Source organism: Punica granatum, chromosome 8 (genome assembly GCF_007655135.1).
Source record: "Punica granatum isolate Tunisia-2019 chromosome 8, ASM765513v2, whole genome shotgun sequence".
Taxonomy (NCBI): domain Eukaryota; kingdom Viridiplantae; phylum Streptophyta; class Magnoliopsida; order Myrtales; family Lythraceae; genus Punica; species Punica granatum.
This window is the reverse complement of record NC_045134.1, coordinates 26,804,584-26,831,573: the sequence shown is the minus strand read 5'-3', so window position 1 is coordinate 26,831,573 and position 26,990 is coordinate 26,804,584. Positions and strand designations below refer to the sequence as shown.

General features: G+C 37.7%; 1 protein-coding gene across 3 annotated transcripts; it reads left to right on the top strand.

Moving 5' to 3' along the window:
• Positions 1-658: 658 nt before the first annotated feature.
• LOC116187577 (serine/threonine-protein kinase ATM) lies at positions 659-26,924 on the top strand. 3 transcript variants are annotated; one of them, XM_031516364.1, is made up of 79 exons: positions 667-862; positions 1,008-1,116; positions 1,202-1,345; positions 1,532-1,693; positions 1,779-1,974; positions 2,054-2,210; positions 2,285-2,424; positions 2,501-2,588; positions 2,961-3,064; positions 3,896-3,994; positions 4,312-4,368; positions 4,473-4,524; positions 4,904-4,978; positions 5,159-5,200; positions 5,295-5,365; positions 5,787-5,835; positions 6,210-6,281; positions 6,422-6,574; positions 6,666-6,740; positions 6,926-7,113; positions 7,248-7,845; positions 7,960-8,031; positions 8,152-8,319; positions 8,468-8,593; positions 8,690-8,817; positions 9,342-9,501; positions 9,696-9,742; positions 9,846-9,909; positions 10,128-10,202; positions 10,431-10,553; positions 10,756-10,941; positions 11,051-11,172; positions 11,254-11,323; positions 11,414-11,541; positions 12,847-12,991; positions 13,074-13,214; positions 13,301-13,399; positions 13,496-13,542; positions 13,814-13,988; positions 14,084-14,305; positions 14,465-14,536; positions 14,641-14,710; positions 15,453-15,570; positions 15,666-15,789; positions 16,110-16,247; positions 16,410-16,520; positions 16,746-16,793; positions 16,897-17,001; positions 17,096-17,182; positions 17,602-17,916; positions 17,985-18,097; positions 18,571-18,637; positions 18,712-18,786; positions 19,330-19,443; positions 19,839-20,003; positions 20,094-20,192; positions 20,391-20,542; positions 20,631-20,832; positions 20,914-20,961; positions 21,754-21,837; positions 22,263-22,346; positions 22,619-22,699; positions 22,856-22,945; positions 23,029-23,091; positions 23,246-23,386; positions 23,493-23,549; positions 23,664-23,723; positions 23,925-24,022; positions 24,136-24,244; positions 24,554-24,643; positions 24,760-24,839; positions 24,937-25,015; positions 25,370-25,416; positions 25,511-25,610; positions 25,719-25,850; positions 25,950-26,084; positions 26,173-26,238; positions 26,364-26,507; positions 26,665-26,924. In XM_031516364.1, exons 1-79 carry the CDS (start codon positions 785-787, stop codon positions 26,740-26,742), a joined length of 9,048 nt encoding a protein of 3,015 aa, XP_031372224.1. In that variant the 5' UTR covers positions 667-784; the 3' UTR covers positions 26,743-26,924. The 3 variants fall into 3 exon arrangements, 2 of the variants coding, with proteins under 2 accessions (XP_031372224.1, XP_031372225.1); XR_004152094.1 differs by lacking the exons at positions 23,493-23,549; positions 23,664-23,723; positions 23,925-24,022; ... (9 more) ...; positions 26,364-26,507; positions 26,665-26,924 and having other exon boundaries at positions 659-862; positions 22,833-22,945; positions 23,246-23,324; XM_031516365.1 differs by lacking the exons at positions 667-862; positions 1,008-1,116; positions 1,202-1,345; ... (9 more) ...; positions 4,904-4,978; positions 5,787-5,835.
• Positions 26,925-26,990: the final 66 nt, after the last annotated feature.

Below are 26,990 nucleotides of genomic sequence, written 5' to 3'. Positions count from 1 at the left end.
GCTGCTGGTCGGAACAAAATGATCGTATTTGGGGTGTTGAAGTCGAATGAAATGATCGAACGACATCTGGGCCCAAATAGAGAGCAAGAATAGCCCGCTTTGATCCATATCCATATATATATATATATATATATATACACTAAAATCGGGCGGGTCATTCTTTCGAGAGTTAAGCTGAGTGATTCAGCAATACACGACCTTGACGGATTGAAAAGAAAGAGCGAATCGGGCCAGACCCCTATTCTGCTCGCCCAATTAGCTAATCTGGGCCCGAGGGTCACTCTGATCCATATATGTACTAAAACTTGGCCAAGCCAGTCTGTTGAGAGTTAGGCTGAGCGATTAAACAATACACGGCCCTAAAGAGATGAAAAAGAAAGGGCGAATCAGGTCGAGCTCCTATTCAACTCACCCTAATAAGCTAATTAGGGCTCGGGCCTTGATCGAACTATATGTGGCCCAGATAAAGAGAGTGTATATATCGGTCGGACCACTGTTTTACTCATCCAATTAGCCAGTTAAGGCCCCGACCTTGTCGAATTATATGTGGGCCCAAATAGAGAGCACATACAGATAGATCAGCTTGCCCCATAATGATCCATATCCATATTTATACTAAAATTGTGACGGGCTAAGCTGACCCTGACTGAGGTCGTCTTTTCTCAGCTCGGTGTCCTGTCTGCTTTTCTTTACTCACACACAGACACCATTAACCTTCTTCCCGCCAGCCACTTGAACCTTCTCTCTCTCTCTCTCTCTCTCTCTGCTGAAGGCCGATGCTTCAATGGCCGCAGCTGTCACGTCAAGAGATGTTCAGGAGATCGTCTCCAAGCTCTCCTCCGACAAAGCCAAGCCCCGAGAAGTACTTCTCACATTTCCCCGCCTTCCGTCCATTTTCCCTTTTTTTTTTTTTCTTGGATTTCTAATACACATATCAAATGGTTCGGTTGAGCTCGATGTTACCGCAGATTGAGCTGACGATCACCGTTTCATATACTTGTTTCTAGGAAGGAATAAGGCTGCTGAATACATGGTTGGATGGAGAACGATCCATCGCCTTCTGTAACTACCTTGCACACAACACTGCTCAGCTTAAACCAAATGAAATCCCTCACTGTGAGCTAGCTAATCATGATTTTTCTATCCTATTTTTCACCCCCCCACGGCAAGCTCTTCTTCTGATTATGGATGGTTCCTGCAGCCGAAACCTGGCCGTTTCTCGTTACGCTGCTGATTCAGTGCGCGTCGCTCGAGGTATCAGCTAGCAAGCGACGATCGCCCAAATTACTATACGCGAAAACGCTGAGAGTCGTGGTGCAACGAGCCGAAGATAGCAAGTTCTCAGGTCACCTTTTGATTTCGGTTTCAAGACGATGTAGATTAGTTTTCCTTACATTGGGCGGCCATAATTTCTGGGTTTGGTCCGTTTTTAGCTTTATGTTGGTTTCATAGTAGTAGGTTTGTGATTGAGTGCCCGAGTTGCGGTAACTTCGTCTTTAACTCGAATTTGATATCTATCTCTTTTTGCCAGGCTGCACATTGCCTTTGTTATCCGTGGTCAAGCTTCTGTTTAATCACATATGGGATATTTCAAGCAATGTTCCGAGCTTTCAATCCGAATATGGCTTGATTCTGCGGCATCTTTTGACGATCAAAGACTATCGTTTCCACATGAGGAGGAAAATATATTCCAGTGAGTCTCTTGGATTCCTCTGGCTTACTTATCTGTTACTATCTGTTAGTTGCTCATTACGTAACTTTTATATGCGTTTTGCAAGGCCTGATGCTTTGGTACATGGAGAAGGTTGAGACTAGCCTAAATGAGAAGATTACAAGTCTATCTAATCCCAAGGAAGAAGTTTTTCGCTGCATTTTGACGCTGCATTCTCTCCTTGAGAATCCTCCTGGGGACTTCCCAGAAAATCTAAGGGAAGGAATAGTTGAGGGCTTTGTTGGGATTTTCTCTGCTGTAAGGTATGCCACGATCTTCTTCCACACTTTCCTGTTAATTAATTGTTCCATATTATTCATTGACATTATGCTTCAATTGCAGGGATGAAGGAAAAATTTCCCGTAAGCTTATTGAGTGCGTAAACATGTATTTGCTTCAGGATGGTCCAAATCTAGGGTGTCTATCTTGGAAAATCCATGAAAGTCTGCAGCAATTTGTGTTCCGCTATTGGTTGACTTCGCACGATCGGAGTCTCAAGGTACTTTTCCTTGTCCTATGGCAAGTTGAAATATCTTTTTCTGTTTCTGTATTAATTTGAACTATTTTTTGCAGGATGCATTTACTACATATGCAAGGTTGCAATTAAATCTGGAAAGGGACATTGGTGGTGAGAGTTCATTAATGGATCAACTTGTTGACGTTGTTTGCAAGGAACTAGATCAAATCTCTATGTCTAGCAGTGGAAACCCTAGGTAAAATTTCTCTTACGTGTCATTTTTCTTTTATATGGTATTTGCATGCTGAGTTAAATAAATAGCATGTGTTCAGGAATGAAGTTGTTAAAGATGACAAGGTGGGCTCCCTGAGTGGCGCGCACTGCAATTTAGTTGAACTTGGCGCTCTTGTTTTTTATAAGGTATATAGCCCATACTCATTATTTTATACCTGTGCATTAACATCTAGATTATTTGCTATGCCTGGTTTTCTTTTCGCTTACTGTGTGAAATTGGAGAATGCTTGTGGTAACGCAGTATTTCTTGATATTGTTCCCGATGAAAACTTTGGGACTTTCTTTTTCCAGGGATGCCATATGCTTAATATCTTGAGTGCCAGTCTCTTTCGCTCTAATTTCTTTTTGTATAATAACATTTCTGCACCTCAAACTCAACACATAATGATGCTCAGACGCATGCAAGAGCTTATTGAGATATCGATGTTCTAGTGGACTTATTTCCTTTCCCTGGGGTGGGGATAGAGATTGGGCTTTATTGACCATTTCCTCTTTTAGTCATGTCGACACATAATAAAAGCACCTGTGGCTGGAAAACGGGCTAGAAGAGAGCATGCTGCAGTTCATCTAAAAGAAGCACTGATGAAAGGGAAATGGTTATGGTATGCTTTCTGTCAAAACTGTATCTTGGATTCAGATTGTCCTTATGTGATGGCTATGCGTATCTTGTAGATAGAGTGAGGACTGCAAATTGTTTGGACGGTAAATTTATCCCATCTTATACGATGCATCGAATTCTACTAAGAGGATGTAGTCACCAGATGCCTCGTGAGTCCGAAGACATCATTTGACTCCTTGGTTATCCTAATATGGTTGGATTCCCAGAGTCCTTAGGATCCTGATGTCTTAAGGGTGTTTGCACATCCCTGATATAATCTGGGGCCTTCCATTTGTTGTGAGGCATTCTGGAGCATTGTCAGGACTCAGGCTTTCTGTGTATCCAGTGTGTTCGAGGCATCTTATGGCTATTAAGTGTGCAGGATGTTGTGAAATATCCCATCGCTCTCAGGTGGATCAGTGTTCCTGAGGCACTCTAAGCTGCGCAGGGGTATGGTGGTGTCTAGGGGTGGTTATGATATAGGATATGTTGAAGCTTCTGGGAAGTTTAGTGGATCCCGGGCATATCAGGGTTCTAAAGGGTCATGTGGTCCTGGGATGTTCCATGGGAATGTGGGGGTGTCTCGTGGTTGCTGGATATTTGGGTATTCTGGTGTTTCATGGGGAGGTCTTAGGCAGTTTGGAGATCAGAGCGTGTCCTGTAGATTCCATCATTATGTACCATGATAGCTAGGAAATGGGTCTCGATTTGTGTTTCTTATCCAGCGTTAATTGTGTTGGCCATGCCAGCATTGGCCTTTTTTTTTTTTTGGGAATCTTTTCATTTGCTTTCTCTTCATTCTTTTTTCTTGCTTACATTATGTCTCCTATGACAGGAATGCCACATTTTGTTGTCTAACACGTAAATACTACAATCGCATGAGCAAAGACTATTTCTTCTCTTGGTTTGAGACTATATACTCCAAACTTGGAAGGTACCTTCTGCTTTTACTCATAGACGGTGCTGTTCTTCCCTTTCCTTTGCGGATTATAAAAGTTTGAGGCTATCTGCTAGATATTAGAGGAGGTCCTGTATCAGGTGGACGCTGAAGGATATAAGTTTTTCTCGTGTCCAATCCCATAAATAGGATCTTAACAAATTCTCCTTTCCTTATTGTTGCACCATCAACTACATCCAACTTTCTTATGATTTCTTTTTAATGTATTATTATCATTGTCGTTGTCGTTGTTATTATCTTACTAGCATAAATCATTTTGATAGGTTGAACTAATGCCTCCTTCAATATTGCAGAATTATGAATGATGCCAATGTAGAGCACTCCTATGATGGTCTATTTTGGACTTTGAGGTAGTTTCATGCTCTTGAAATGGTGTACCAGTCATTCAATAAATTTACATACTAATTGCTGTCACGTACTGAATTTAAGGGTATGATTCTCCTTGTTTCTGAAGGAGTTTGCAGGAACTCTGTTCTGTTTTGCCACTTGCAGATTTAACAAAAGAGGTACTTCTGGGCAGGAACTCGCTCACCTATTGGCAATAAATGATTCTTTCTCCTTCAATTTCTTATTTGTTATGGGTTATATTTCTAAAAATAGTTTTTTTTATTTTTTTGGTGGGGGGGGAGACAACTACAAGAGCAGTTTAAGAGACTTTATTTCACATACTTGATCTAAATGTGGCTGCAAAACTTAAGTTCTTCATAGGAAGTATGTACAGTTTCCTAAAGATGTTCTTACTTCTTCCTCTCTTTAGCTCCTGTTTAATGCAAAAAGAACTCCTATGATTGGTGCAATATAAGAAAGTCAAGCTTTGTTGTTGAAATTTGTTTCATGTTCCCACCTGTTTTTATTGAAAGTAATTCGTTGGAAAAAATCTCACAGATTAGCTCGGGCTGGCAGTTGATATGGAATACTTTGATGCATGGCCTTCCCACATTCAGCAACGTCACAGCAGTTGTAAGTTGTGCTTTTCTACTTTCTTTGTCCCGTATTATGCCTTGCAATGGCGGAGCTCAGTAGTTGTGATTTCTTTTTTTCGTTTGACCTGTCAAATGTTTTTGGGTGCTTCCAATAATACAATTGAACTCTTTACAGCTGAAAACAAACTAACTGTCATTTTCACTTATACCAATGCAGGTGGATGTTGCTTTAATGCTTCTTGGGGACATAATTGCAAGGGTGATTTTCTTGATCTGGGGAAACATAATTGCACCATTTATTTATGTAACAAAGCGAGCTGATATTCAGCTTCCATTACTGGTGCTTTTTCCAGGACCTTGTCAGTACTTGCATAGTCCCTGAAGATGTTTGGGGTCTTCAATTATTCAATCAACTGCCATCACTGTAAGTTCATATCGTGTTTCACGAGCCACGATGGTTAAATGCTATCAATACCTCTTACAAATCCCAACACTTCTCCCATTTTCCCTCTGTTGGACCTCTTTGAGAAACTTATAATTGGGGCCGTTTGGATTTAGAGTTAAAGTTACTTTGATTTTGATTTTAATTTTGATTGTGGAAGAAGACAAATGAAATGTGATTATAAATTTGACTTGGGAAACGTGTGTTTTTGTTGTGTAGTGTTGAGTTAAAGTTAAAGTTAAAATTTTTTAATTGGGAAATGTGTATTTTTGTTGTGTAGTGTGTTGAGTTAAAGTTAAAGTTAAAGTTAAAATCACATGACTCTGAATCCAAACGGGGCGTTTGTTCTATAAATTCTTTATCTTTGTTGCTGATCTGATTGCTGAATTAAACACTCATCCAGGTCTGTTCTGTACTTCATTTCCATTTACTTCTCAAGGAAGGGGTCTCAAGTGAGTTCTTTAGACTGACGTCTTCTAGCTTTAGTATTTGTTTACCTATTCTAGCATGTAAAAGCTGTTGCATGCATTTTCTCACTCTCTACTTTGTTTATCAAGACTTTTTTGTTTTCTGCAAATCTGTTTGACCATTTGTCGGTTCGTTTCCCTAGTTGAAGTTTGTATCAAACAGTGAAACTAGGCTGTGGTGCTCAGTTCGTTCTAAAGGACAAGCAAAGATGAATAAGAGTTTATTGTACACCAAGATTCTTATTGCTGCTAGCTTGTTATGTAAATTTTCATAGCTTAGCAGCATGAGATCAGTGCAATTCATTATGTTGTATTTTATTATTGAGAATCTGTTGTGCCATGTTCTGATGTTGTTTCAGGGTGACCTCCGGGATATGTTACACCTTAGGAAAAGCCTCTTACAAGCAGTTTTAGGTCATCTAAGGTGGCAGGTCTGTGTTTTTAAAATCTTGTGTGATGTGGTCATTGCTTTGATATGTATTGCTGTTCCAACTTCCTTTGACCTCTTTGCTTCACCTTCCTGATAGATACTGAAGAGACAATAAACTCATTTGATAGCTTAATTTTCCAGGAGTCTTCCATCTTTAGTGAAAGGATTGTCTTATTATTCCCAGCGGCTGTGTATGCCCTTTGTGCTGGTCATGCTCCTTTTGAATGTAAGCTTAAAGACATTTCATCTTCAAGCTTGCTTAATGTTGCTGAGGCTTTTGATGGCAGGTTCAAGGTAAATGACGAGATCGTTTGTGCACTTGGCTTTCCTAATGGATTATTATGACACGCTTTCTACTTTGAAACTAAATTTTGATTGCTTTCAGGGAGAAGATGATCCAAAAATTTTCGACTGCTCAGTTGAAGCTCTTGCCAGAATCAATTCATGCTCTGGTGATGAGGTATGGAAATTGAATTTTTAGAACATTAATGGGTTTTAGTGGTTATATGACTGGTGAAAGAAAGAGGGGCATATTTTTCTTTTTGCTGGTGTCAGGAAATTTGTTAGTTGTTTTCTATCTTTTTTATCTGGGGAAAGGAAAAGCGTTAGTGCTTATCTGCTGTTTTTAATCTGATTCTTTTTTAGGTTTACCTGGTGAATTGCTGTCGAGGTGTACGTCTTCCTCGACAATTAAGAGATCAGCTGCTGCATGACATGGAAATATATATTCAAGGAGCTCTTGTGCAAGATGAGATCAAATGCAGGCCTTTGCAAGATGTCATCTATGTTTGTGCTTTATACGCTAATCTTATATATGGTTCAGTTTTAACCAGGTCTGTTCTTCTCTCTAGATATTTTGGTTGGTTAAATTAATATTGTGCTTTTCAGATCAAAGACTATGGGTTCTGTTTTAGATTTTTGGATTGCTGGTTTGATCTCCCTCCATACTCTGACAATTTTGTTCCAGGCAAAAGGAAGAAGTGTCACCATTTCTGTCAAAAATGGTCATTGCCCTGTTGGAACTGTTGGATTGTGCCACTGCCCTTATTGAAGAAACCCAAAACAGTTTTCATTCTCAAGGGTGTTTGGGCCCTGTTTCTTTGTGTGATGGAACAAGTTCCATTTTATCATCTTTTAGAATATTTGTCTCCTCACCCATATTTACGGAGCTGAGGAATGAAAAGGCTTTGGATGCTATATCTTATTGTGTGATGAAGCAATCGATGGAGAGGCTTTTGAGAGCAATTATTGGACTATATGAAGGAAATATATGCAAAAGAAGCCCTCAGCCTGATATGGACTTCTCTGCAGCCGAGATGCCTGAGTCTGTTCGCCCTATTCCAGATAATATAAGTCGGATTATGGATATGGAATTGGATGTGGATGCAGATTTTAAAGATGCTGATATTTTTTCTGTGGGTGGAAAAGTCACCTCAGGCTTAGCCTTCTCTATGGAGAAGTGGAAGTTAGGCATGGTATCACTGCTTTCATGCTTTCTAACAGTTTTACATGAAGCTACGTGGAATATCCTTTATGATTTAATGAAAAGAGAAGAGAATTCTAAGGTACATTGAGCACGTAACCATTCCCCCTTATTCCCATTTGATGGATTTCTTCTGGTTTATATAGCCTTAAGCTTATTAACTATTTTCCAACTTTCATGGCATCATTGGGAACAGGTTCATGAGAATATGTTACACCACATTTGCCAGCAACCATGTTGGTCCTCCAGTGAGAATGTTTCACGCGTGGTACGCGATGATTGTGTACTTAACATGTGAAATGCTTCCTGATAAAGAAAGTACTAGAACTGTTTCAACTTAGCTTTCTTGAGTTCTTTATGCTATACCACTTCTAGCTATATTTTGCAGGTTGAAATGATAGATGACATGATGAAGGAACAAATTGATCTCAAGCTGGACTGCCATTGTCTAATAAGTGACATCCGCAGTTTTATTGGTGCCTTTTTATCCTCAGAGAAAAATGCTAAAAAGGAGAGACAGCACTTTCTCTCTCTAAGAAAAGAAGAATTTGACCAAGTAATTTGTCTGTTTTTGTTCGATGTTGTATATATGAATGATAAGGTGGCAATTTCTTATGATTAACATATGTTTGATTATCGAATAATTAGTTGTGTTTAAGTTTTGTTGTATTTTATGACGTCATTTTCATTCATGTAACTTGCAGGACTTTACTCAACTTGGAGAGCTTGTGATGAAAGTTGCTGAAGTTGACCTCCTTGATTGGTCAGGACGAGTGAAGCTGGTTGATAGCATTTGTGATTTCATTTTACTTTGTCCTAAAGTTGGTCAGGTGATTGCCAGCATGTTGCCATTTTCCTTTCCTCCATTCATGAGCTGACTCTTGATCTTTCTGTGGGTTGACTTATAGTTTTGTCTGTTACTCCAGATGTTGATTGAAAGGTTGCTTCTAATGCTGCGAGATTCTGATTATCGAGTGAGAGTCTGTGTGGCTAGACGCATTGGGGTTCTTTTCCAGACATGGGAAGGTCATATGGAGATGTTCCAAGATATATGGTATGCCTTTCATCAGCATATCATCTTTATTTTATGCTAATAAGCATTTGGGACATGTTTGGCATTTGCAAAGTTATTACTTATTTATTCATCAAAAAGTTATCAACTTATTTGGGTTTTCTGTGGTGTCTCACTTTTTATTATTATTATTTATTGATTATTATGATAAGGAGATTTTGATAAATAAATTCCAGTTTTCATTCCTTTTCATGGTATGATTATTAATTTAATATGCATGGCAGTGACTTAAGGCTTCTTGTCATAAATACTTGTATATTAATGCCCTTTCCCAAACTCAATGAGAATGTTGTTATATGATTTGAAAAGAAAAATCTCACAAGCATCATATTAGAAAGCATCTCTCTCATACCCCCACTCCCACACATCCTCAATAAAGATATTTGTTGAAATAATGTGCACTTTTTCTCTGCTGCCAATTGACTGTTCTTTCTTTTGTAGTGGTACTTGTGCTTCAATGCCAAGGCTATTAAAAGATTGCCTTAATCTGTTGTCTTTTTATACAGTTCCAACTTTGGGTTTCCTCTGGTATGCTGCTTAAAAGGAAAGGTGATCGTCTCGGCAAGGGAGGTTTTAGCAGCTGCTCCACAGCCTCGCCAAATAATGGAAACTGTTATTGCTACGTTAATGCATATTGCATTACACAGTGAAATAATTGAGATGGAGGTACTTTTACTTCACTAATGGATCCACCAAGTGTCCATTGGATCTCTCTCTCTCTCTCTCTCTCTCTCTCTCTCATGTGCCTGTTCACTTGCATACACACACAACATGCAGAAATTTCACTGAACTTGTCCCTTGCAATTTTTTACTGAGAAAGTCTTTCTGGGGAATTTGATGGTTGTTTTGGATATATGCAGGCTCTTTTCATGGTATGTGTCATCTCTGCAATTGATCCTTGTCAGAGGTACCATTGATGTGTTTTTTATGTTTCCTTTTCCTTTATATTTATCTTTATTAGTTATTCTGTTTTCATGATTTGATCTGTACTAATTGATTCTTCTCTCTAGAGAGTTGGTGAGCATAGTGCTTGACAGCATATCCAAAGAGCTTCAGTATGCATGTAGGTCAAAGGTAAAGCTTGCTATATGAAAACTTTCCTTTCGAGTGTACATTCTCACCTTGTTGATACTTTTTTGTGTTGTTTTTTAGTTTTTATTTTATTATTGATAAGTGCACCCTCTTGATACTTTTACTGGCACAACTGCACTCTTTCTCAAGTAAAAAAAAAAAAAAACCTGAAGTCTTCCCATTATATTTTGATGCTTTGAATTTATTTGGATCAATTACAGTATCTGGAGGAAGTTCTGGGATCTATGATATTCAACTGGGTTGCCTGCAATGTGAATTTGGCTGCACTTGTTGAGGTAATGCACTTCTGTGTTGGGAGATATTATTAGTATCCTGGAGATATCAGATGCCGTGCTTTTCACATTGCTAGAAAAAAAGCTACGTCTCTTTTATTTTTAACTATCACTTATAGAGTAGGAAAAGATTGTGCATGGTGGAGAATCTTTCTTTTATAGCCTTATCCTTTGAGGAGTAGGAAATGATTTGATATCATCATGTCACTATTTCATGATTGTCTTCTGCAGATAAGGCGAATATTTGTTTCTGATGCTGAACCGAGTTACTTCATGCAATATTGTTGGCAGTGGCTTCTTCCCGCACTCATTCTGCATGATGAAAGCCACAATCAGCTCAGTTGGCTAGCTCAGGTAGCAGAAAGTTTTAGCTTCTATTTCTCTTTGGGATGGGCGGCGCTTCTGCTAAAATCTATAGCTGAAATGAGTTCGTTTGTAAGATAAATTCATTAGAAAACTAATATAACTTCTTGTAATACTGATACGCGTCTACCTTATCTTGTTTTTAGTAATTTTTATAATTTCTTGTGTTTGCTGACATGTGATCTGATGCCAGCTTGTTGGCCAACGAGTGAAAATCCTTGTTCGGAATCATTTTGTGCCAATATTTGCAGTCTGTATTGCATTACACTGCTCTAGGGGAGCTGGGTCAGAAAAAGGAGGGGAAGCTCTTCAACGTTTCATATTGCAGTTTGCAGAAATATCTGAGACTGAAAGAGACAAGCTCATTAGGAAGCATATGGTTTGGTTATACTTCCATTGGTTGATTAGTCTGAGGTTCTAATTATGTATATAAGCATTTGCAATCAATCGAATGAAAAGCTCCTTTTGTTTTTCCTTTTAATATCCAGGTATCTATAGTCAGCCATGTTTTGTCTCTTGTGTCTAACACGTCAGAACCCACAATCCCTTTCTTTCCAATGGATACCATAGTGCGTGCGATTCAAACAGTTGTTGATGGATTTCTGGACATGTATGTAACTTTGTCATCGACATTCATCTATTTCCTTACTATTTATATCTTTTATTGAATCTTCATTCTTGATTGATGAAGGGGGGAATATCGTACTGGTGCTGGCGTCATTGATAAGATCAACATTTTTCGTCCTGATAGAGTTTTCATGGTGAGGGTTCCTCTCTATCTTTCTTTTCTATTTATTACTAGTAACTGTAATACTTTACAGAAATGTTGAAGTAACCATCACAAGTTGCAGTTTATAGTAGAAATACATCACAAGATTACCGCAGCGGTCCATCACCGGCATAAATGCCACCGATTGGCTGGAATGGAGGTTCTCGTTGAAATTCTTGGGCACAGGACTGCTGTTGTGAGCACTTTGAAGTGAGTTCATACTGAACTTTTACGCAGTTTATGTAACATAGGAACATCTTAAATATCCTGGTAGGGAACCTAATTTTTCTTCCCCCCCTATCCCACCAAATCGCGGGTAACATACCCAATACTCTGTTCTACTTTTCCTGATAGACTGGCTAAGTTATGAAAAACATAAAAAAGAGATAGTATTAAAAAATATTCCATATTGACCAATCAGAATTATCTCCCAGGATATATAATTGCCTCAAAAATGTTAACAGAAAGATCCTTAGAATACCTGGAGATTCTTTTTTTTGCTGCAATCGGAAAGCAAATCAGATTTCTTTTTGCCTATTATCGTTGCCAACAATCTGAACTAAATTAGTTCTTGTGAGCTCCTTGGCTAAAATGACTGTTCTTTTTGAGTCCCTTCTTGTAGTTGCCTCTTATACATATACAATTTATACTAGTGAAAACCCTTTTGAGGAAAAGCAAGGTTTTACCACATTTTTTTAATCAACCCTCAGTTCCACGTTTTCTTCAACCTTTTTTTATCTCTATATTATTACATGTGAAAAAAATTATAAAGTCTAGGAGTATTTATTATTTTCCCGAAGATACAGAACGAATTTTAGAAATTTTAAGTGCTTGTTATGTTATAATTATCGAATCTTCTATAGATGTACATTTAACTTCCTTTTGATGCTAAGTGTATTTAATATATTTGATTTTCTTACTCCTTAATTTACAGGATGTACAAGCTTTCGTTCTCTCTGCCCCCCCCCCCCCAAAATAAAGAAAGTATTTCAGTAAAGCTAATCAAATTAGATAAACTTGATATTTTCTGTACAAAGATACAAGTTGCATCCAAACTTGAAGACCTTCACATCTTCTACGTGACATTGAGCTTGCTAGCTCATGAATACATGCATCCTGGCTATTGTATTGGAGATAAATCAATTAGTATATTTAAAAAAAAGAAAAAAGAAAAAAAGAAGGGAGTAGCAAGCAAAATGTTTGTGTGCTGTTTAACGCGGATGGAGTAGTTAACTAAACCAATATGAACAGGAAAGGCATGAGATTGATGGGACCATCACAGAATTATCTCAGAAAAAAAATGCATAAAATTTTTACACTCACGCACAAGTAATAGATGGATTCATCCTCCTGAAGTTAGGTAACAAAAATACACTAGTTTCTTCCACGTATAAGAATGTTGCACAACACGTGGGTGAAGGGGCTACTTACATATGATTGTAGATCAATGATGAGTTCAGAGATTATCTTATTGCGAGATATCTGTCAAGTTCTCTGACCAATATGCCTTTCCAGTTACCTTCTCAATTTGACTGGGCAATACATAGGTTGCCACGCTGTGCAAGATCAATGCTGTCGGATAATATCCAGTCTGCTGGATACTGTTGAAAATAACGTCACATCCAAAGAAATCATTTGTGTCTTGGGTGAACAATTACAGGTTCATATCTTGTCAATTCCATATTTATTTGTATTCATTCACTATATTTTATCATGTGATGTAAAAGTCTACTTTGGTGCAGTTTTTGGTGTCGAAGTTAGTGGAGTCTTGCTGTTTATCCAGTCCTAATGGAGAAATTTCACAACCTGGGTCATCCCAGGTTTTATCCGTGCTTCACCGGCTAACTTTGCGATCTGATCCATCTCTCCATGACTATATAACAGTAAGTTACCCTTCTAAGGTTCTCTTTTTTATCTGTAATTGTTCTGTTATCTGCTCGAGGGGTTGAACTTCAATTATAATTGCCAGGAATTGGAACCTTTTCCGGTTATAGATATGTTGGGTGAGATTCGGAAGTTCCATGAGGATTTATGCCAGGACTACTCTCTTAGAGATCACTTGTTGAATGTATGTATGCAGCTTTGATTACTTTCAACTATCTATTTGGCTTTGGTGTTTTTATTTTTACTTGCTTCTTACACTCCCTTTTTGTGCATACGCCAGTTTGTCAAGAGATCTTGCTATCTTCCACCTAGACTTCTTCTTTGGAGGTTGGCATCCATTCTTGGCATATCATGAATATATATTTCTGGTTAAAAAGAATGTTCTTTCTCCAAGTTTTCTGCATTTGTTTAACTTACCCTACTTTTCTAAGGTTGGTTCCTTTTTGGGGGGATGCGCCCTATCTGTCCTTGTGCTGAAGATGAGTCGCCCCGAGGCTGGGGTTCAAGCATATACTTCTTGAAAGATGTAGTTTTTCAAAGCGTCTTCTCTGTAGTTTCAATATATTGTCTGAAATGCTCGCTTTTTGCTCCATTGCAGTCTTCAAGCACTGCATAAGAAATTTTTAGCTGCAGTATCATTTCAAAGAGAATGGGAGAATGGTGCTTGGCATGAAGACCAAGAAGTTGTGCAAGCAGTTTGGACTCTTGTTCGCATCTGTGCCTCAGATGATGCGGATGGTGTTAGAATGTTGGTTTCTGATTTCATATCAAGGGTACATCCGCTGACTTTTTTCCTCGACTTTCAACAGTATAACTTCATCTAGTGGTTCATGCTTTTCATTACATAACTCTTTTCTTTCTTTCAAAGGTTGGTATAGGTGACCCGCACTGTGTTGTCTTCCATCTCCCTGAAGGCTCAAGTGGCATTCATGTTTGCGAACATGTTAATTCTGAAAGTGCTTCAGAGGTCAATTTTACCCTGAATACCAGCATATCTGATGAACTCTTGGTTGCTCTATTGAAGCTCTTGAAGAAGTATCTAATGGATGATTCTGTTGTGATTGTTGATATGACATCTCAAGTACTTAGGGTGAGTCCAGAGTGCTATGTTAATCTTATTCTATTAAATTCGATATAGTAAAATATGCAGTCAAAAGTGGTATAATAGCATTGAATTTTTCTTTGCCTGTCGAGTGAGATATTGCATTTCAGGTATTCTGGGGGATACTGATAATTCCATCTTAACCAGGGAATACTTTCGACCGAAAGGGGTCAAAGTGCATTATTGTCTTTTGGTTCCTATGAGAGGTCCCTTATTGAGGTCAGATAATTGTAGTGGTTTATTTTTTCTGTTTAACTTTATGTGCTTTTGTGCTATTCCTTTTTTTTTTTTCTTTTCCCTATAACAGTTATCCTCTGCTGTAGATTCACTCTAGGGGTGTTAACATGGAGGTGGTGGAGAAACTCCTGTCAGAATTAGAGCAGAAATTCAAGGGTAAGGACACATTTTGAATATTTTGCTTGTCCTTTTTCCCTGAAACCTCATGTCTTTTAGTTTGGCCCTTTGTTTAGCTATGGCCTTGGTCAATCACTGTTTGCATAAGATGGTGAGGGGTAAGTCATGGCTTGAGGCTGGTCACAAATACTTCTCTAGTCACATTTATGATGATGAAAAGTCAATTCAATTATGATAAACACATAACTGGTGGTTGTCGAAATAAGGGGAGATTGTTGCCTCTTATGTGGGAATCTATTATTTTGCATCATAAGCTCTACATAAGTTGGCAAGTTTATGTATCAGTTGGCTTCATGGTTTTGTTCAACTAAGGTCGTAAACTTTTATAATGGAATATAAGGCATATTAAGTAATAAATAATAAATTACCACTGTCATCTCTGACAAATCTTTAGATCAGAGGGTTCTTTTAGTCTCAAAGATTCACATGGTATTAGATTGCAAAATTTGAAACTCTTTGGATGTGTTTGCCTACGTTTAATTAGTCCCACACAATGGGCTTTTAAAACTATTCCAGCCCATGGAAGAGTAATAAGTAGATTGATCACATCGTTGTCTTAGAAAGTTTATTTGATAGAACATAGAGCAGTATGTAATTTTCACAATCCATATGAGCTTATGTTTTTCTCCAAGATTTTCTCTACATATTAATGATTATCTTTGTTTTCTCTTCCTCGTAACTGCTCCAATGATATAACTTTTTCTGTAACTCCAATATGCAGCTGAAGCTATGCCATTAGAGAAGTCCTCTACATGGGAAACTCATGGTAAAACTTTTGAGGCGTGGATCTGTCCACTAGCTTTCTCTTTGATTGGGCACTGCAATGATGTCATCCTGCGGTAATGCCATTAGAATAATTTTTTATTAAATTATCTCCTGGTTCCACTTCGCTTTCCATAGAATTCTTTCACTGATTGTTTCTGTACTCGTCCAGATTATGCCAAGATATTGTTTTGCTAAAAGCAGATGTTTGTGAGCTCCTGTTGCCGAGTATTATGGTTGATCTTGCCAGAAGGAAGGATTTGGATCGAAATCTTCATCGGTCGATCTCTTCACAGGTTGAATTCTCAAGTTAATCAAATAGTTTTTATACTGTAATTTGTTGTTTTATTTCTTTATCTGATGGTGTTAATAAAAGTTGGCTAACACTGATAAAAAGAAAAAGGAAGGTTCCTTTATTTGTACTAGTTAAAGGTGCGGAAAGAGAGTCTGAACCCTCGGTAAACAAAAGTCTACATATCAGTTCCAATGCTACGCCTTGAACCACTCGGCCATCTCTCCTCGATAATGATTTTGTCCATGGTTTCTGTTATTTCTGCCTGCTTCTATGTATTTGAACAAAAGAGGGAAGTTCAATTTTTCGTTGTTTCCTCTGCAGGTTCAGGAACATATATTTGTTGAGACAAATAACTTAATCAAGTCTGTTCAAGTATTTCTGAATGCCCTTAATGAACTTCGTATATGCTATGTTATAGAAAGATCTACTTCAGTTACTTCAAACCGAGAAAGTTCTAAGGCAAGTACATTACCCTACACTTTCTTGGGTCTGCTTTATACTGTAGATTTTGTGCTTAATAATGCTATATACATAAAATTGTACAATTACCTCACTGCAGTTCCATTCTTCGGTACACTGAACTACAAATATTTGTCTTACTTTTCTCTCTTTATGATCCAGCTTGCGAAGCCTTCTAGCTATGGATCAAGAACTCGCTCCGCCTCCACAAAAAATATAGATCATCATGCTAATTCACTTCCTTCGGCAGTATCAACATCTTCGTGGGAAAAGGTATAGTTTCTATTGGTCTGCTCATTTAAAGTTTAATTTGTTCTCTGATCCTCTTTGAATAACTTCTCCATGGGAAATGGCTTTCATTGAGTGCTCTTGTTGGTATCTTAGTGGAATACACGATAAAGAATTTGCTCTCCATCTAACCATCCTTAAGTTTCATATTACTTCCGTGATATTATGGCTTAAAGAAGTTATACTGGTTCTCTGTTTTACCCTTTTCAGGTCTATTGGCTGTACATTGATTACCTTGTTGTAGCAAAGTCAGCTCTGGTAAGTCCCTAAGTCCGTCTGCCTGTCCGTTTGCACTTCTGTCCTTCCGTCCCTTCATCCCACCTTTTTCTGTCTATGTGAGTAGTGCTACTCTATTTTGCAGGTTTGTGGTTCATACTTTACCTCTGTAATGTATGTGGAGTATTGGTGTGAAGAGAATTTTGACAATCTCACATTGGGTACTCCAGATTTCTCCCCTCAGGAAGTGGTACATTTGCTTCAACATTTTCTTTAGTCTCAAACTTCAAATCCCATTCATTCATGAACTTCTCTCTGCCTTGTCTTTCTCATCTTCGCCACAGCTGCGGCCCCACGTTGAAATACTTGTCTCAGCAGTCACACAAATCAACGAGCCTGATAGTTTATATGGGATAATTCAGACACACAATGTAAGTGCTTGTAATTCTATAAAAGCATCTGTCTAAAGCTTTGTGGACCTGCCTAGGACATGAATGTCATCGGCTGAATCTGGATCCCCTCCGCGAAGTTACTAATAAAAAGGTCCATGGACCAACAGTCGTAATGTCTTGGACGAATTTATCATCTTCACTTAAAAGGGAAAGAGGAAGTAAATAAGAAAATACATTTTTGCCAATTCCTCGTGATGATCCATGTGATAAGAACAAGTTTGGTCGGTTTGTCATTGAAGTGTGCTTTACTTTTTTGAATGGTAATATGAGTGTATCAGTTGCTTTTCTTAGAAGCCAGAAGTAGAGGGCAGAGTCCGTTGGTTTGTAACAACGGTGACCACTTATCTGGCTATTTATAGGTGGGTTCTAACATTGTTTTTCTTCACATGTATCTGAAGTTGACATCTCAAATTGTGACCTTTGAGCATGAGGCAAACTGGAGCAAGGCCCTTGAGTACTATGATTTGCAAGTCAGGTCAGAAGCCATGGTGCCGTTAGAAAATGGATCTAGAAGTTTGATAGCAGGGCATTCTGAAACATCCTTTTCATCATGTTCTCCTACCAATGATGCCGTGAGGCTTGGAAAGCCATATAAAGGTCTGATTAGATCCTTACAACAAATTGGTTGTACTCATGTGCTGGATTTGTATTGCCAAGGATTGACTTCTCGAAAAGGGCAGTTCGAGTATGACCTAGAATTTGCTGAATTGCAGGTAAGCGTTACCTGATTCTTTCTTAGATATCAATGCTACCTACTTTAACTTGCTATATCTTTTTGCAGTATGAGGCTGCTTGGCGTGCTGGGAATTGGGATTTCTCCTTACTTTCTGGGTCTTCTGCTTCGTCTTCTAGCCAACTGATTAGAAGTGACCATTTCAATGAGAGCCTGCACTGGTGAACTCCACAATTTCCTTCATCTCAAGTCATAGGATGCTTCAGTTTTTTAACTTTCTGCACTGTCTTGTTCATAATAAGATAGCCATGGAATTATATGTTGTGATCTCTACAGAAACTGAGAAAATTGTCCATCACTTACAAAGCTTAAATTATTGTAGGATGTGATTCCATCCCCCCCCCCCCCCCCCCCCCCCGGCTTATCTGGGACATAACCATTATAGTGTCTTATTGACCCATATAACAGGTTATTATAATTACAAAATGTTAGAGACATCTATGAGAGGGTTAGTTGATGGATAGTTTATCCTAGCTTTTGGAGATAGTAAATTTTCTGATTTTGTGATATATTTTAATCTTCTATGATGGTTTATGAACTACCGAATTTTCCTTTTCGAGCTATATCTTAAATCTGTTGTCAAGTTATATCTCACTCATTAATATTTCTTTAACTCGTCTCCATGGATAAATAGTTGTCTGCGAGCTCTGCGAGAGGGAGATTTAGATGAATTCCTGGGGAAGCTGAAACGCTCAAAACAGGTGATTTTTCCTATATACTCTACCATAAAACCTTGTTTCATTTTAGGTACTCATGTTTCTTTGTTTTGTTTTAGGAGCTTGTACTGTCTGTCTCTCATGCAAGTGAGGAGAGCACTGAATACATCTATTCAACAATAATTAAGCTCCAGGTAAGCAAGTGTCTGTGGCTGCTTATGTAAAAAGAAAGCTGTGTGGGCTCATTAGCATTTATTTATCTTCTGCTTAACAGGCTACAAGCCCGCAAACGGCTAAAATTTCGAACTTATTGCAATTTTGGATATTCACGATGTTTCATCTTGCCTTCTGTTGCATGACCTCTGTATTCGTTGGCACTATAATCATAGCACTTTTAGGGTTTCCGCAATTTATTCAGTTACTGTTCTTCGTAAGGGGCTGAACCTTCTTGGCGTGCTTTAGTGGAGGTTTATTTACTTATCCAAAAATATATGTACACACAGACGTATACATATATGCAGCTAAAGACTATTAATAGGGAGGTTTAAGAGTGCATATATTATGTTCTAGTGAAAAAACATGAGGAAATGCCTTGTTTAGGTTTCAAACTCTGGTCATAAAATCCTTTCCAAAGCTTCATCTTAGGTGGAAAAGGAATGAGAATGTTTTGTTTGTATTTGGTTAATTTCTCTCTCATGTGTTTACAATTCTATCTGCTACATCTTTTACCTCCGCAGATTCTATGTCATCTTGGTACTGCTTGGAATTTACGTTGGACAGACTTTCCATCAGAAAGATCAAAAGGAGACCTGAAAGTGCTGTCTGAACCTGTGATACCTACCATTGAGCAGGTTTCCAGCTTTTCCTTGTTCCTTCTTCTTCTTTTGCTTAATATTATCATGGTATATTTAAGGTCTGAAAGGGGATAGTATCTTATCTGTGCAAAAATTTGCAATTCCTGATTTTATCAGCTGTATATTCTTATGTTAAGTGCCCTTATTGAGAGCATTCTTACAACGGCAGCCTCTGCAGTTATTGAAAAGCCAATTTTCATTTTTCTTCATTTCTCAGCATTTCTCTTGCTGCTATTGAAATGCTTTATTGTGCTTTCTTTTCTTATATATTGGCAGTTTTTTTTTTGGTGATGCGTTTATTTCCAGGAGCTCTGACCAATCATATAGTATTGACTGCCCGGTTTCCATTGAATTTTCTATTAACTGACATATGCCTTTAATTTTCGATTCAGATGACATGCCTAAATTCTGACTGGGAGTCCATTTTGAGACGGACACAGCTGCACATGAATTTGTTGGAACCTTTCCTTGCATTCAGGCGTGTTTTACTCAATATATTGAATTGTAAGGACTGCTTGATTCAACATCTTTTGCAATCAGCTTCGACACTTCGTAAGGTGTACTTCTAAAACCCTGATATTAAAAGTAGCTAAGACTTTCTTCAGTGGCTAACTTTTATCCCTTCCCCATGTGAACCTTCTGTATAGGGGGCTAGGTTTTCTCTGGCGACTGCAGCTTTGCATGATCTAAAATATCTTGCTGCTGGAGACAGGGAGCATTCTTTAACCTCATATTGGCTTGGAAGGGTATGGCCACCTCTTTATATAAACATCTCGGATTCTAGAAAACTGCTAAGCCCTATTGACTTTTCCTGGCTTTTCTTGACCTTATTTGATACTTCTGCTTATCATACCAGAGATATCAAAGTAAAGATGATTATCTACAAGTATCTGTGAGCTACCTCTATCCTAAAATAAATCTGTTGTCTTTTCTACCATGTTCAGCTGGAAGAAGCTAAGCTTCTGAGGGCCCAAGGCCAGAACGAGATGGCCATCAGCTTAGCTAACTATATCTCACAGAATTCCACACTGTATGAAACATCTTCAGATGTGTATCGTTTGATTGGCAAGTGGTTGGCAGAAACTAGATCAAGCAAGTTAAGCCGATTTCTTTAAATTTACAATTAGTTTTTATCTGTTCAAAAAGCCCAGTTTTCTTTGTACTTACTATTTTTCTGACTGCAGCTCTAGGACTATTTTGGAGAGCTACCTAAAACCTGCTGTGGCACTGGCTGAGGACCAGAGAAGAACCCATAAAGGGTTTATAGAAAGACAGAACCAGACACATTTCCACCTTGCACATTATGCAGACGCTCTATTCAAGAGTTATGAGGATAGACTAACTTCTAATGAGTGGCAAGCAGCTATGCGTTTAAGGAAACACAAGGTATGTCTTTTGAAAATCGGAGAAAGTAGCCACTAGCCAATTATCTTTATGACCCTGTTGATCGAAGGCATGATTCTGCAGACACTAGAGCTGGAAGCACTTATTAGGCGACTGAAGAGCTCAACAAAGGCAAGTTCTTTCAGATCTATCATCTCGGATGTATCTGGCATCCTATAGAATTTATCTATTTATATCTATATCTATCTATGAATATATATAAATATATTAAGCTAAAGAAGAGTTCCCAGCCATTTGTCATTCAATGGTGGTTTCTAATAAAATATTTTGAAACTCCATTCTCTTTTTCTTTCTTCTCAATAAAAAAAAAAGTTTAGATGGTGGGGTATTTACACTAAAAATATAGATTAGGCTGTAGGGCCTTTAAAAGGGTCATATTCTTGTTCTTTACATATTTACTTTTATATATGTGTAAATTTATCATACTCTCAATAGCACAATCACTTGAGTATACTTCAAGAATTTTAGTACTTTTCCACTAAAATGATTTTTTCAAAGAATAATGCATTATATATACGTTTTCTTAAGGGGTCATATATTACTTATAAAAAAAATAATATAAAATTTTCCAATCTTTTTCTGAATGTTCTTTATTTCCAATTTCTAAACTTCATGATCTTACATGTGAACTTTTTTTTTTGTATAGAATGATCTTCATCATATGTATTTTCTAAATTGAATGCATCGATACGCATTTATTTTCTCATTTATTAGTTGAATTTTCTTTTAGAAACAACTATATCCTTAAACATATACACGTATTTTATTATTATAAGTTTATGCAATTTTTGATAATAAAACTTTAGAACTCTGCATCACACGGGTGAATTAACCTAGTACATTATTTGCGGATTTTCACTAAATTGTGTGCGCTTTTTGAGAAGTTATTATATTACTTATTAGGGGGAAAAGACCGATTATTCAGTGAAAATACTAGAACTGCAAAGGCAGCTTGCGATGGATAAGGAAGAAGCTGAAAGATTGCAGGTGAATGTCTCTCTGTATGGCTTATGATATTTTGAAATGAAAAGTTTTGCCAATGTTTCTCATCATCCATAAGCTGAATATGCTTAACATGATATGTCTATCAATTTTGTGGACTATGTAGAGGGACAGAAAGAGACAGGCTTTGTTAAAAGGAGTGAGATATCTTCTCATGCTAGATGTATCTAGAAAATGGATGTACATGCATTTAATGTTTTCTTTTGTTTTGAAAAAGGGTTTTTAACCCACTTGGTGCCCCATTTAATTATACAAGATCACTAACATTTGAAAAAGAAATTGTTTCAATAACTATATCTCAGGAGCTTTTGATGGACTTGTCGAATTGATTACAGAATAGACATTGCATTGATATGTGTACTAACAATAGTCACCTAAGGATCATCTTCTGCCTGTCTTCAAAATAATAGGATGACCGGGACAATTTCCTTAGTCTGGCATTGGAGGGATACAAGCGATGCCTAGTCATTGGAGACAAGTATGATGTGAGAGTGGTAATCACTTTTTACCTTGAGGATTCTGCTTGCAAGTAATGATTTTTGAGGCAATGTAATCCCAATGATGATCATTGCATGTAAGATTATCTTTATTATGATTGTAAAAGTTTCAGTTCAAGAAGAGTATACTTATGATCTGGAGGTTTCCAGCTTGCAGAAGATATTGCCACATCGTGCTAGTTTTAATCATTGATGTTTCTCTTCATTTTTAGTTTCATAATCTACACCTTTTTAGACTGACACCATTACTATTCATTTTTCCCAATCAGGTGTTTCGACTAGTCTCCTTGTGGTTTTCTCTTTCTTCTAGACAAAATGTCATAAATAACATGCTTAGCACAATTGAAGAGGTAAAATATTAGCCAGCTCTATTACCTTTTTGTACCACAGAAATTTATCTTTATTGGGATTTGCTTTTGTTTTTTGCTGAATCCTGAATAATTGAGAGGGTCCTATTCCTTTTCTATAAGAACTATGTTTTAGCCTGTTATTGGAACAAGCTGCAGGTGCAGTCCTACAAGTTTGTGCCACTAGCTTACCAGATTGCTTCAAGAATGGGAGGCTCAAAAGAGGGTCACAGGAAAAATAACTTTCAGGTTTGTATGACCTTCAGTACCTGCAGCTTCTTCCTACGAAGGTAACCTGTTCCACTATTAACATCCGGAATTGCATTCTACAGTTTGCTTTGGTCTCTCTTTTGAAGAAAATGTCCATTGACCATCCATATCATTCGATCTTTCAGGTACTTAAGTTCAATTTACTCATTTGTCCAATAGATAAGATGTTGATTGTTTTCTTAGTGTTGTAGAAGGAGAAATTGCTTTCCTCATGAAATCATATTTACCGTTCTCTTTCTTCTGAATTCAACTAATTTATTATATATGGTCCATGTCTAGCTTCTAGCTTTGGCAAATGGTGATCGCATCAAAGATAAGCAACGAAGTAAAAGCTCATTTATTGTTGATATGGATAAGAAGCTTGCAGCAGAAAATCTTTTGAAAGAGTTATACTCATATCACGGAGATATTATCAGCCAAGTAACTTCGACCAACCATGCTTTCTGTGATATTTTAACCTATTTTCACTTCTTTTGATGTATATTTCTGAGATATTAACATGTTTTCCTTTCCTTTCCATGCACAGATGAAGCAAATGGTGGAGGTGTATATCAAACTTGCAGAACTAGAAATAAGGAGAGAGGTTAGTGAAATGGCTTTGTAACTCAAACTTTGTATTCTCCGTGGTAAAGCGGTGAAAGGTTTCTGCATGAAGATGTATTAGGCTTCGTTTCACTAAAACCCGTGCTTTTTACAGGATACCAGCAAGACAATGAAGTTGCCAAGAGATATCCGCAGTGTTCAACAACTGGAACTTGTAAGCATGCATCTTACTAATTTAGACAAAAATTATCCCTCTTCTTTTCTTGAATTGTAGGAGTATCTGTGATAACCCTAAACAAGATATGAAATGTCTGGTGGTTTGTTTAGGAAGATCCTTGTACATTTTCCAGAAGTTTTGTTTAATCCTTCAAAACAATTGCCAACTTAAAAGCTATGTGCTGCATCTGATGTACAGGTGGTGCCAGTAGTAACTGCTACTATTCCCGTTGATCGAAGTTGTCAGTATCGTGAAGGCACCTTTCCACATTTTAAAGGACTGGAAGACTCAATCATGTATGTTACAGGCATTTAACTTCTCTCTATTGAATCAAAGACAGAAAAAGCCCAAGAAATGGAATGTGGGATGCTACATAATGCTAAGTTTAAATCAAAATCCTTTTGTGCAGGGTGATGAATGGCGTAAATGCTCCAAAAGTTGTTGAATGCCTTGGTTCTGATGGTCAGAAATATCGACAGCTAGCAAAATCTGGAAATGATGATTTAAGACAAGATGCTGTAAGAATTTGAGCTGAATGCCTTCTATTCCTTACTGTTTTGCAGAAATTTAGATTAATAGACTTTCTGTATTCTAAAAGTAAAAAATACTCTTGTTCTTAATAGGATCTATCTTCCATTTGTTAAGGTTGCTTAATTCAATCTCTCTTCCAACATCTATTTCTGTTAATTTCCTGGTGAAATTCTCATAATTTTTCTTCTGTAAAGATGATACATCCTTCATCATGGTAAACCTTTAGTGGAATTGTTGGATGTTTGTGAGTGCTACGCATGAGGCATTAGCTGAAAGTATCAACTGTTTGCTTGCAGGTAATGGAACAATTTTTTGGTTTAGTCAACACTTTTTTACAGAATCATCAAGATACTCGGAGAAGAAGACTAGGTGTGCGGACCTATAAGGTATCATCTCCTTAGATGGGATCTCGCAAATACAGCATTTTTCTATTCCAAAAATGTCGATTACATCTTCTGTCATATGCTGGTGATGAAAATAAACATTTGTCTCTTTAAAATAGGTTGTTCCTTTTACCCCCAGCGCGGGTGTTCTCGAGTGGGTCAATGGCACTGTTCCTCTAGGGGATTACCTCATAGGAAGGTTAGTTGTATCATCAGAGACATGCTTGTCCCTCTTTTCAGTTTTGTGGATCTTCTTTGGTTAAACTTAAAAATTATTATGTCATGTCTAATTTCAGCAACAGAAATGGTGGTGCACATGCGCGGTATGGGAAAGGAGATTGGACTTTTCCGAAATGTCGAGAGCATATGAGTAATGTAAGAGTCTCACATTGATGACTGTATCTCTGATCTACAGTTTTTATTTTTAATATTTTTGTTTTTTTGTTTTTTGAAAGTGAAGATCTTTTGGGGTCAATCTCACCAAGGATATTTTAATTCTCTTCACATAAAGTCTTATAGATAATATTATGTTTGATATTTTAGTTACGAAATCATAGGACAATTTATCAGTTTCATAAGCTTGAAGATTATAAAATGCCAAATGAGAATTTTTAGAGTTGCTTCTATATGAAATTGAAATAAAACAGTCCATGAAATGCCTCGTCTTTCGAAGGAAGACTTATTATATGTGTTCATATATTTACCGGCTTTGTTGTTGGTCTTCTGCAGGCAAAAGACAAGCGGAAGGCATTTCAGGAAGTTTGCGAGAACTTCAGGTAATCCTACTGGTTGGGATAAAGTATGCCTTGGTTGATTGATTCTATATTTAATCAAAGCAAGATATTATTTAATTGCTGGCATCTCATGCAGGCCTGTAATGCATAACTTTTTCTTGGAGAGGTTTCTACTGCCTTCTGATTGGTTTGAGAAGAGACTTGCTTATACCCGAAGTGTCGCAACTAGTTCAATGGTTTGTATCTTGATGCCTTCTCTGATGTGGATCTTAGGTGTTGTAATCATCCAGGAATTGGTTTGACTGAAGTGGTTGGTAAATCTGTTGAGTTTACTCTTAATCCAGGTGGGTTATATTGTTGGTCTTGGAGATCGGCATTCTATGAACATTTTAGTTGATCAAGCCACAGCAGAAGTTGTTCACATTGATCTCGGTGTTGCCTTCGAGCAAGGCTTGATGCTTAAGACGCCAGAACGGGTGGGGGTTCTCAAAATCCCAAGCTATGTCCTGTGTTGGTTATTCTTTTCTCTCCCAATTTTTGTTTTACTAATGTATCATGAGGATCATCCTTTGCAGGTTCCATTCAGACTCACGAGAGATCTTATTGATGGCATGGGAGTTACGGGAGTGGAAGGTGTGTTCAGAAGATGCTGTGAGGAGACCCTCTCTGTGATGAGGACAAATAAAGAGGCACTACTAACCATAGTGGAAGTAGGACCTGTGTTCAAGATGAATCTTCATGAATATGCAGAACTCGATAATTCAAATCTTAGTACTAAGGAAAAAAAATCTCTTGCAGGTTTTTATCCACGATCCATTATATAAGTGGGCTTTATCCCCTTTGAAAGCCTTGCAACGTCAGAAGGTATTTTATTAGCTTCATCTCGATGAGTGCGTAATTGGTCTTTTGACGATTTTCTGAAATGTTTTTGGAAATCAATCTGGAGCTCCTCCACACTTGAAACTAATTTTTGCGGTCCCTGCTGACAGGAAACGGATGATGATCTAGAGATGTGCTTTGAAGGCTCTCGAGAAGAAACTGAAGGAAATAAGGATGCTGCAAGGGCTCTAATGCGCGTCAAGCAAAAGCTCGATGGATATGAAGGTGGTGAAATGAGAAGTCTTCATGGGCAGGTAATCTTTTCTTTCAGCAAGAAGTTTTTAATATTCGAGCAAGCAAAGAAAAGAAGATCCAGTCTCCCTCTCTTTTCCATGTTCGACATGTGACCTGAGATTTGCTCTTTTACATTTTTGATGCGATGAAAATTGATGTGTATAAATTCCTTTCTAGGTTCAACAACTCATACAGGATGCGATCGATCCCGAGCGGTTGTGTCAAATGTTTCCGGGATGGGGAGCTTGGTTGTGATGTAAATAACTAGCTGTTGCACTCCAAATGACACCCAATAAGACCATGTACAGGCGGCATTTTGATCGATTTGTGTGTGTGTGTGTGTGTGTGTGTATAAATTCATATTCACTCGAGTCATGTATTGGGTGGAATTGGTGTTAGCAATGACATGAATGAAAATTTTATATATTTTCGGTGGCTTTCATTATCTTGGTATCTTGCCCTTCATTCCTTTTTTTGTAATTAGTCTTACGATCGTAATTGAA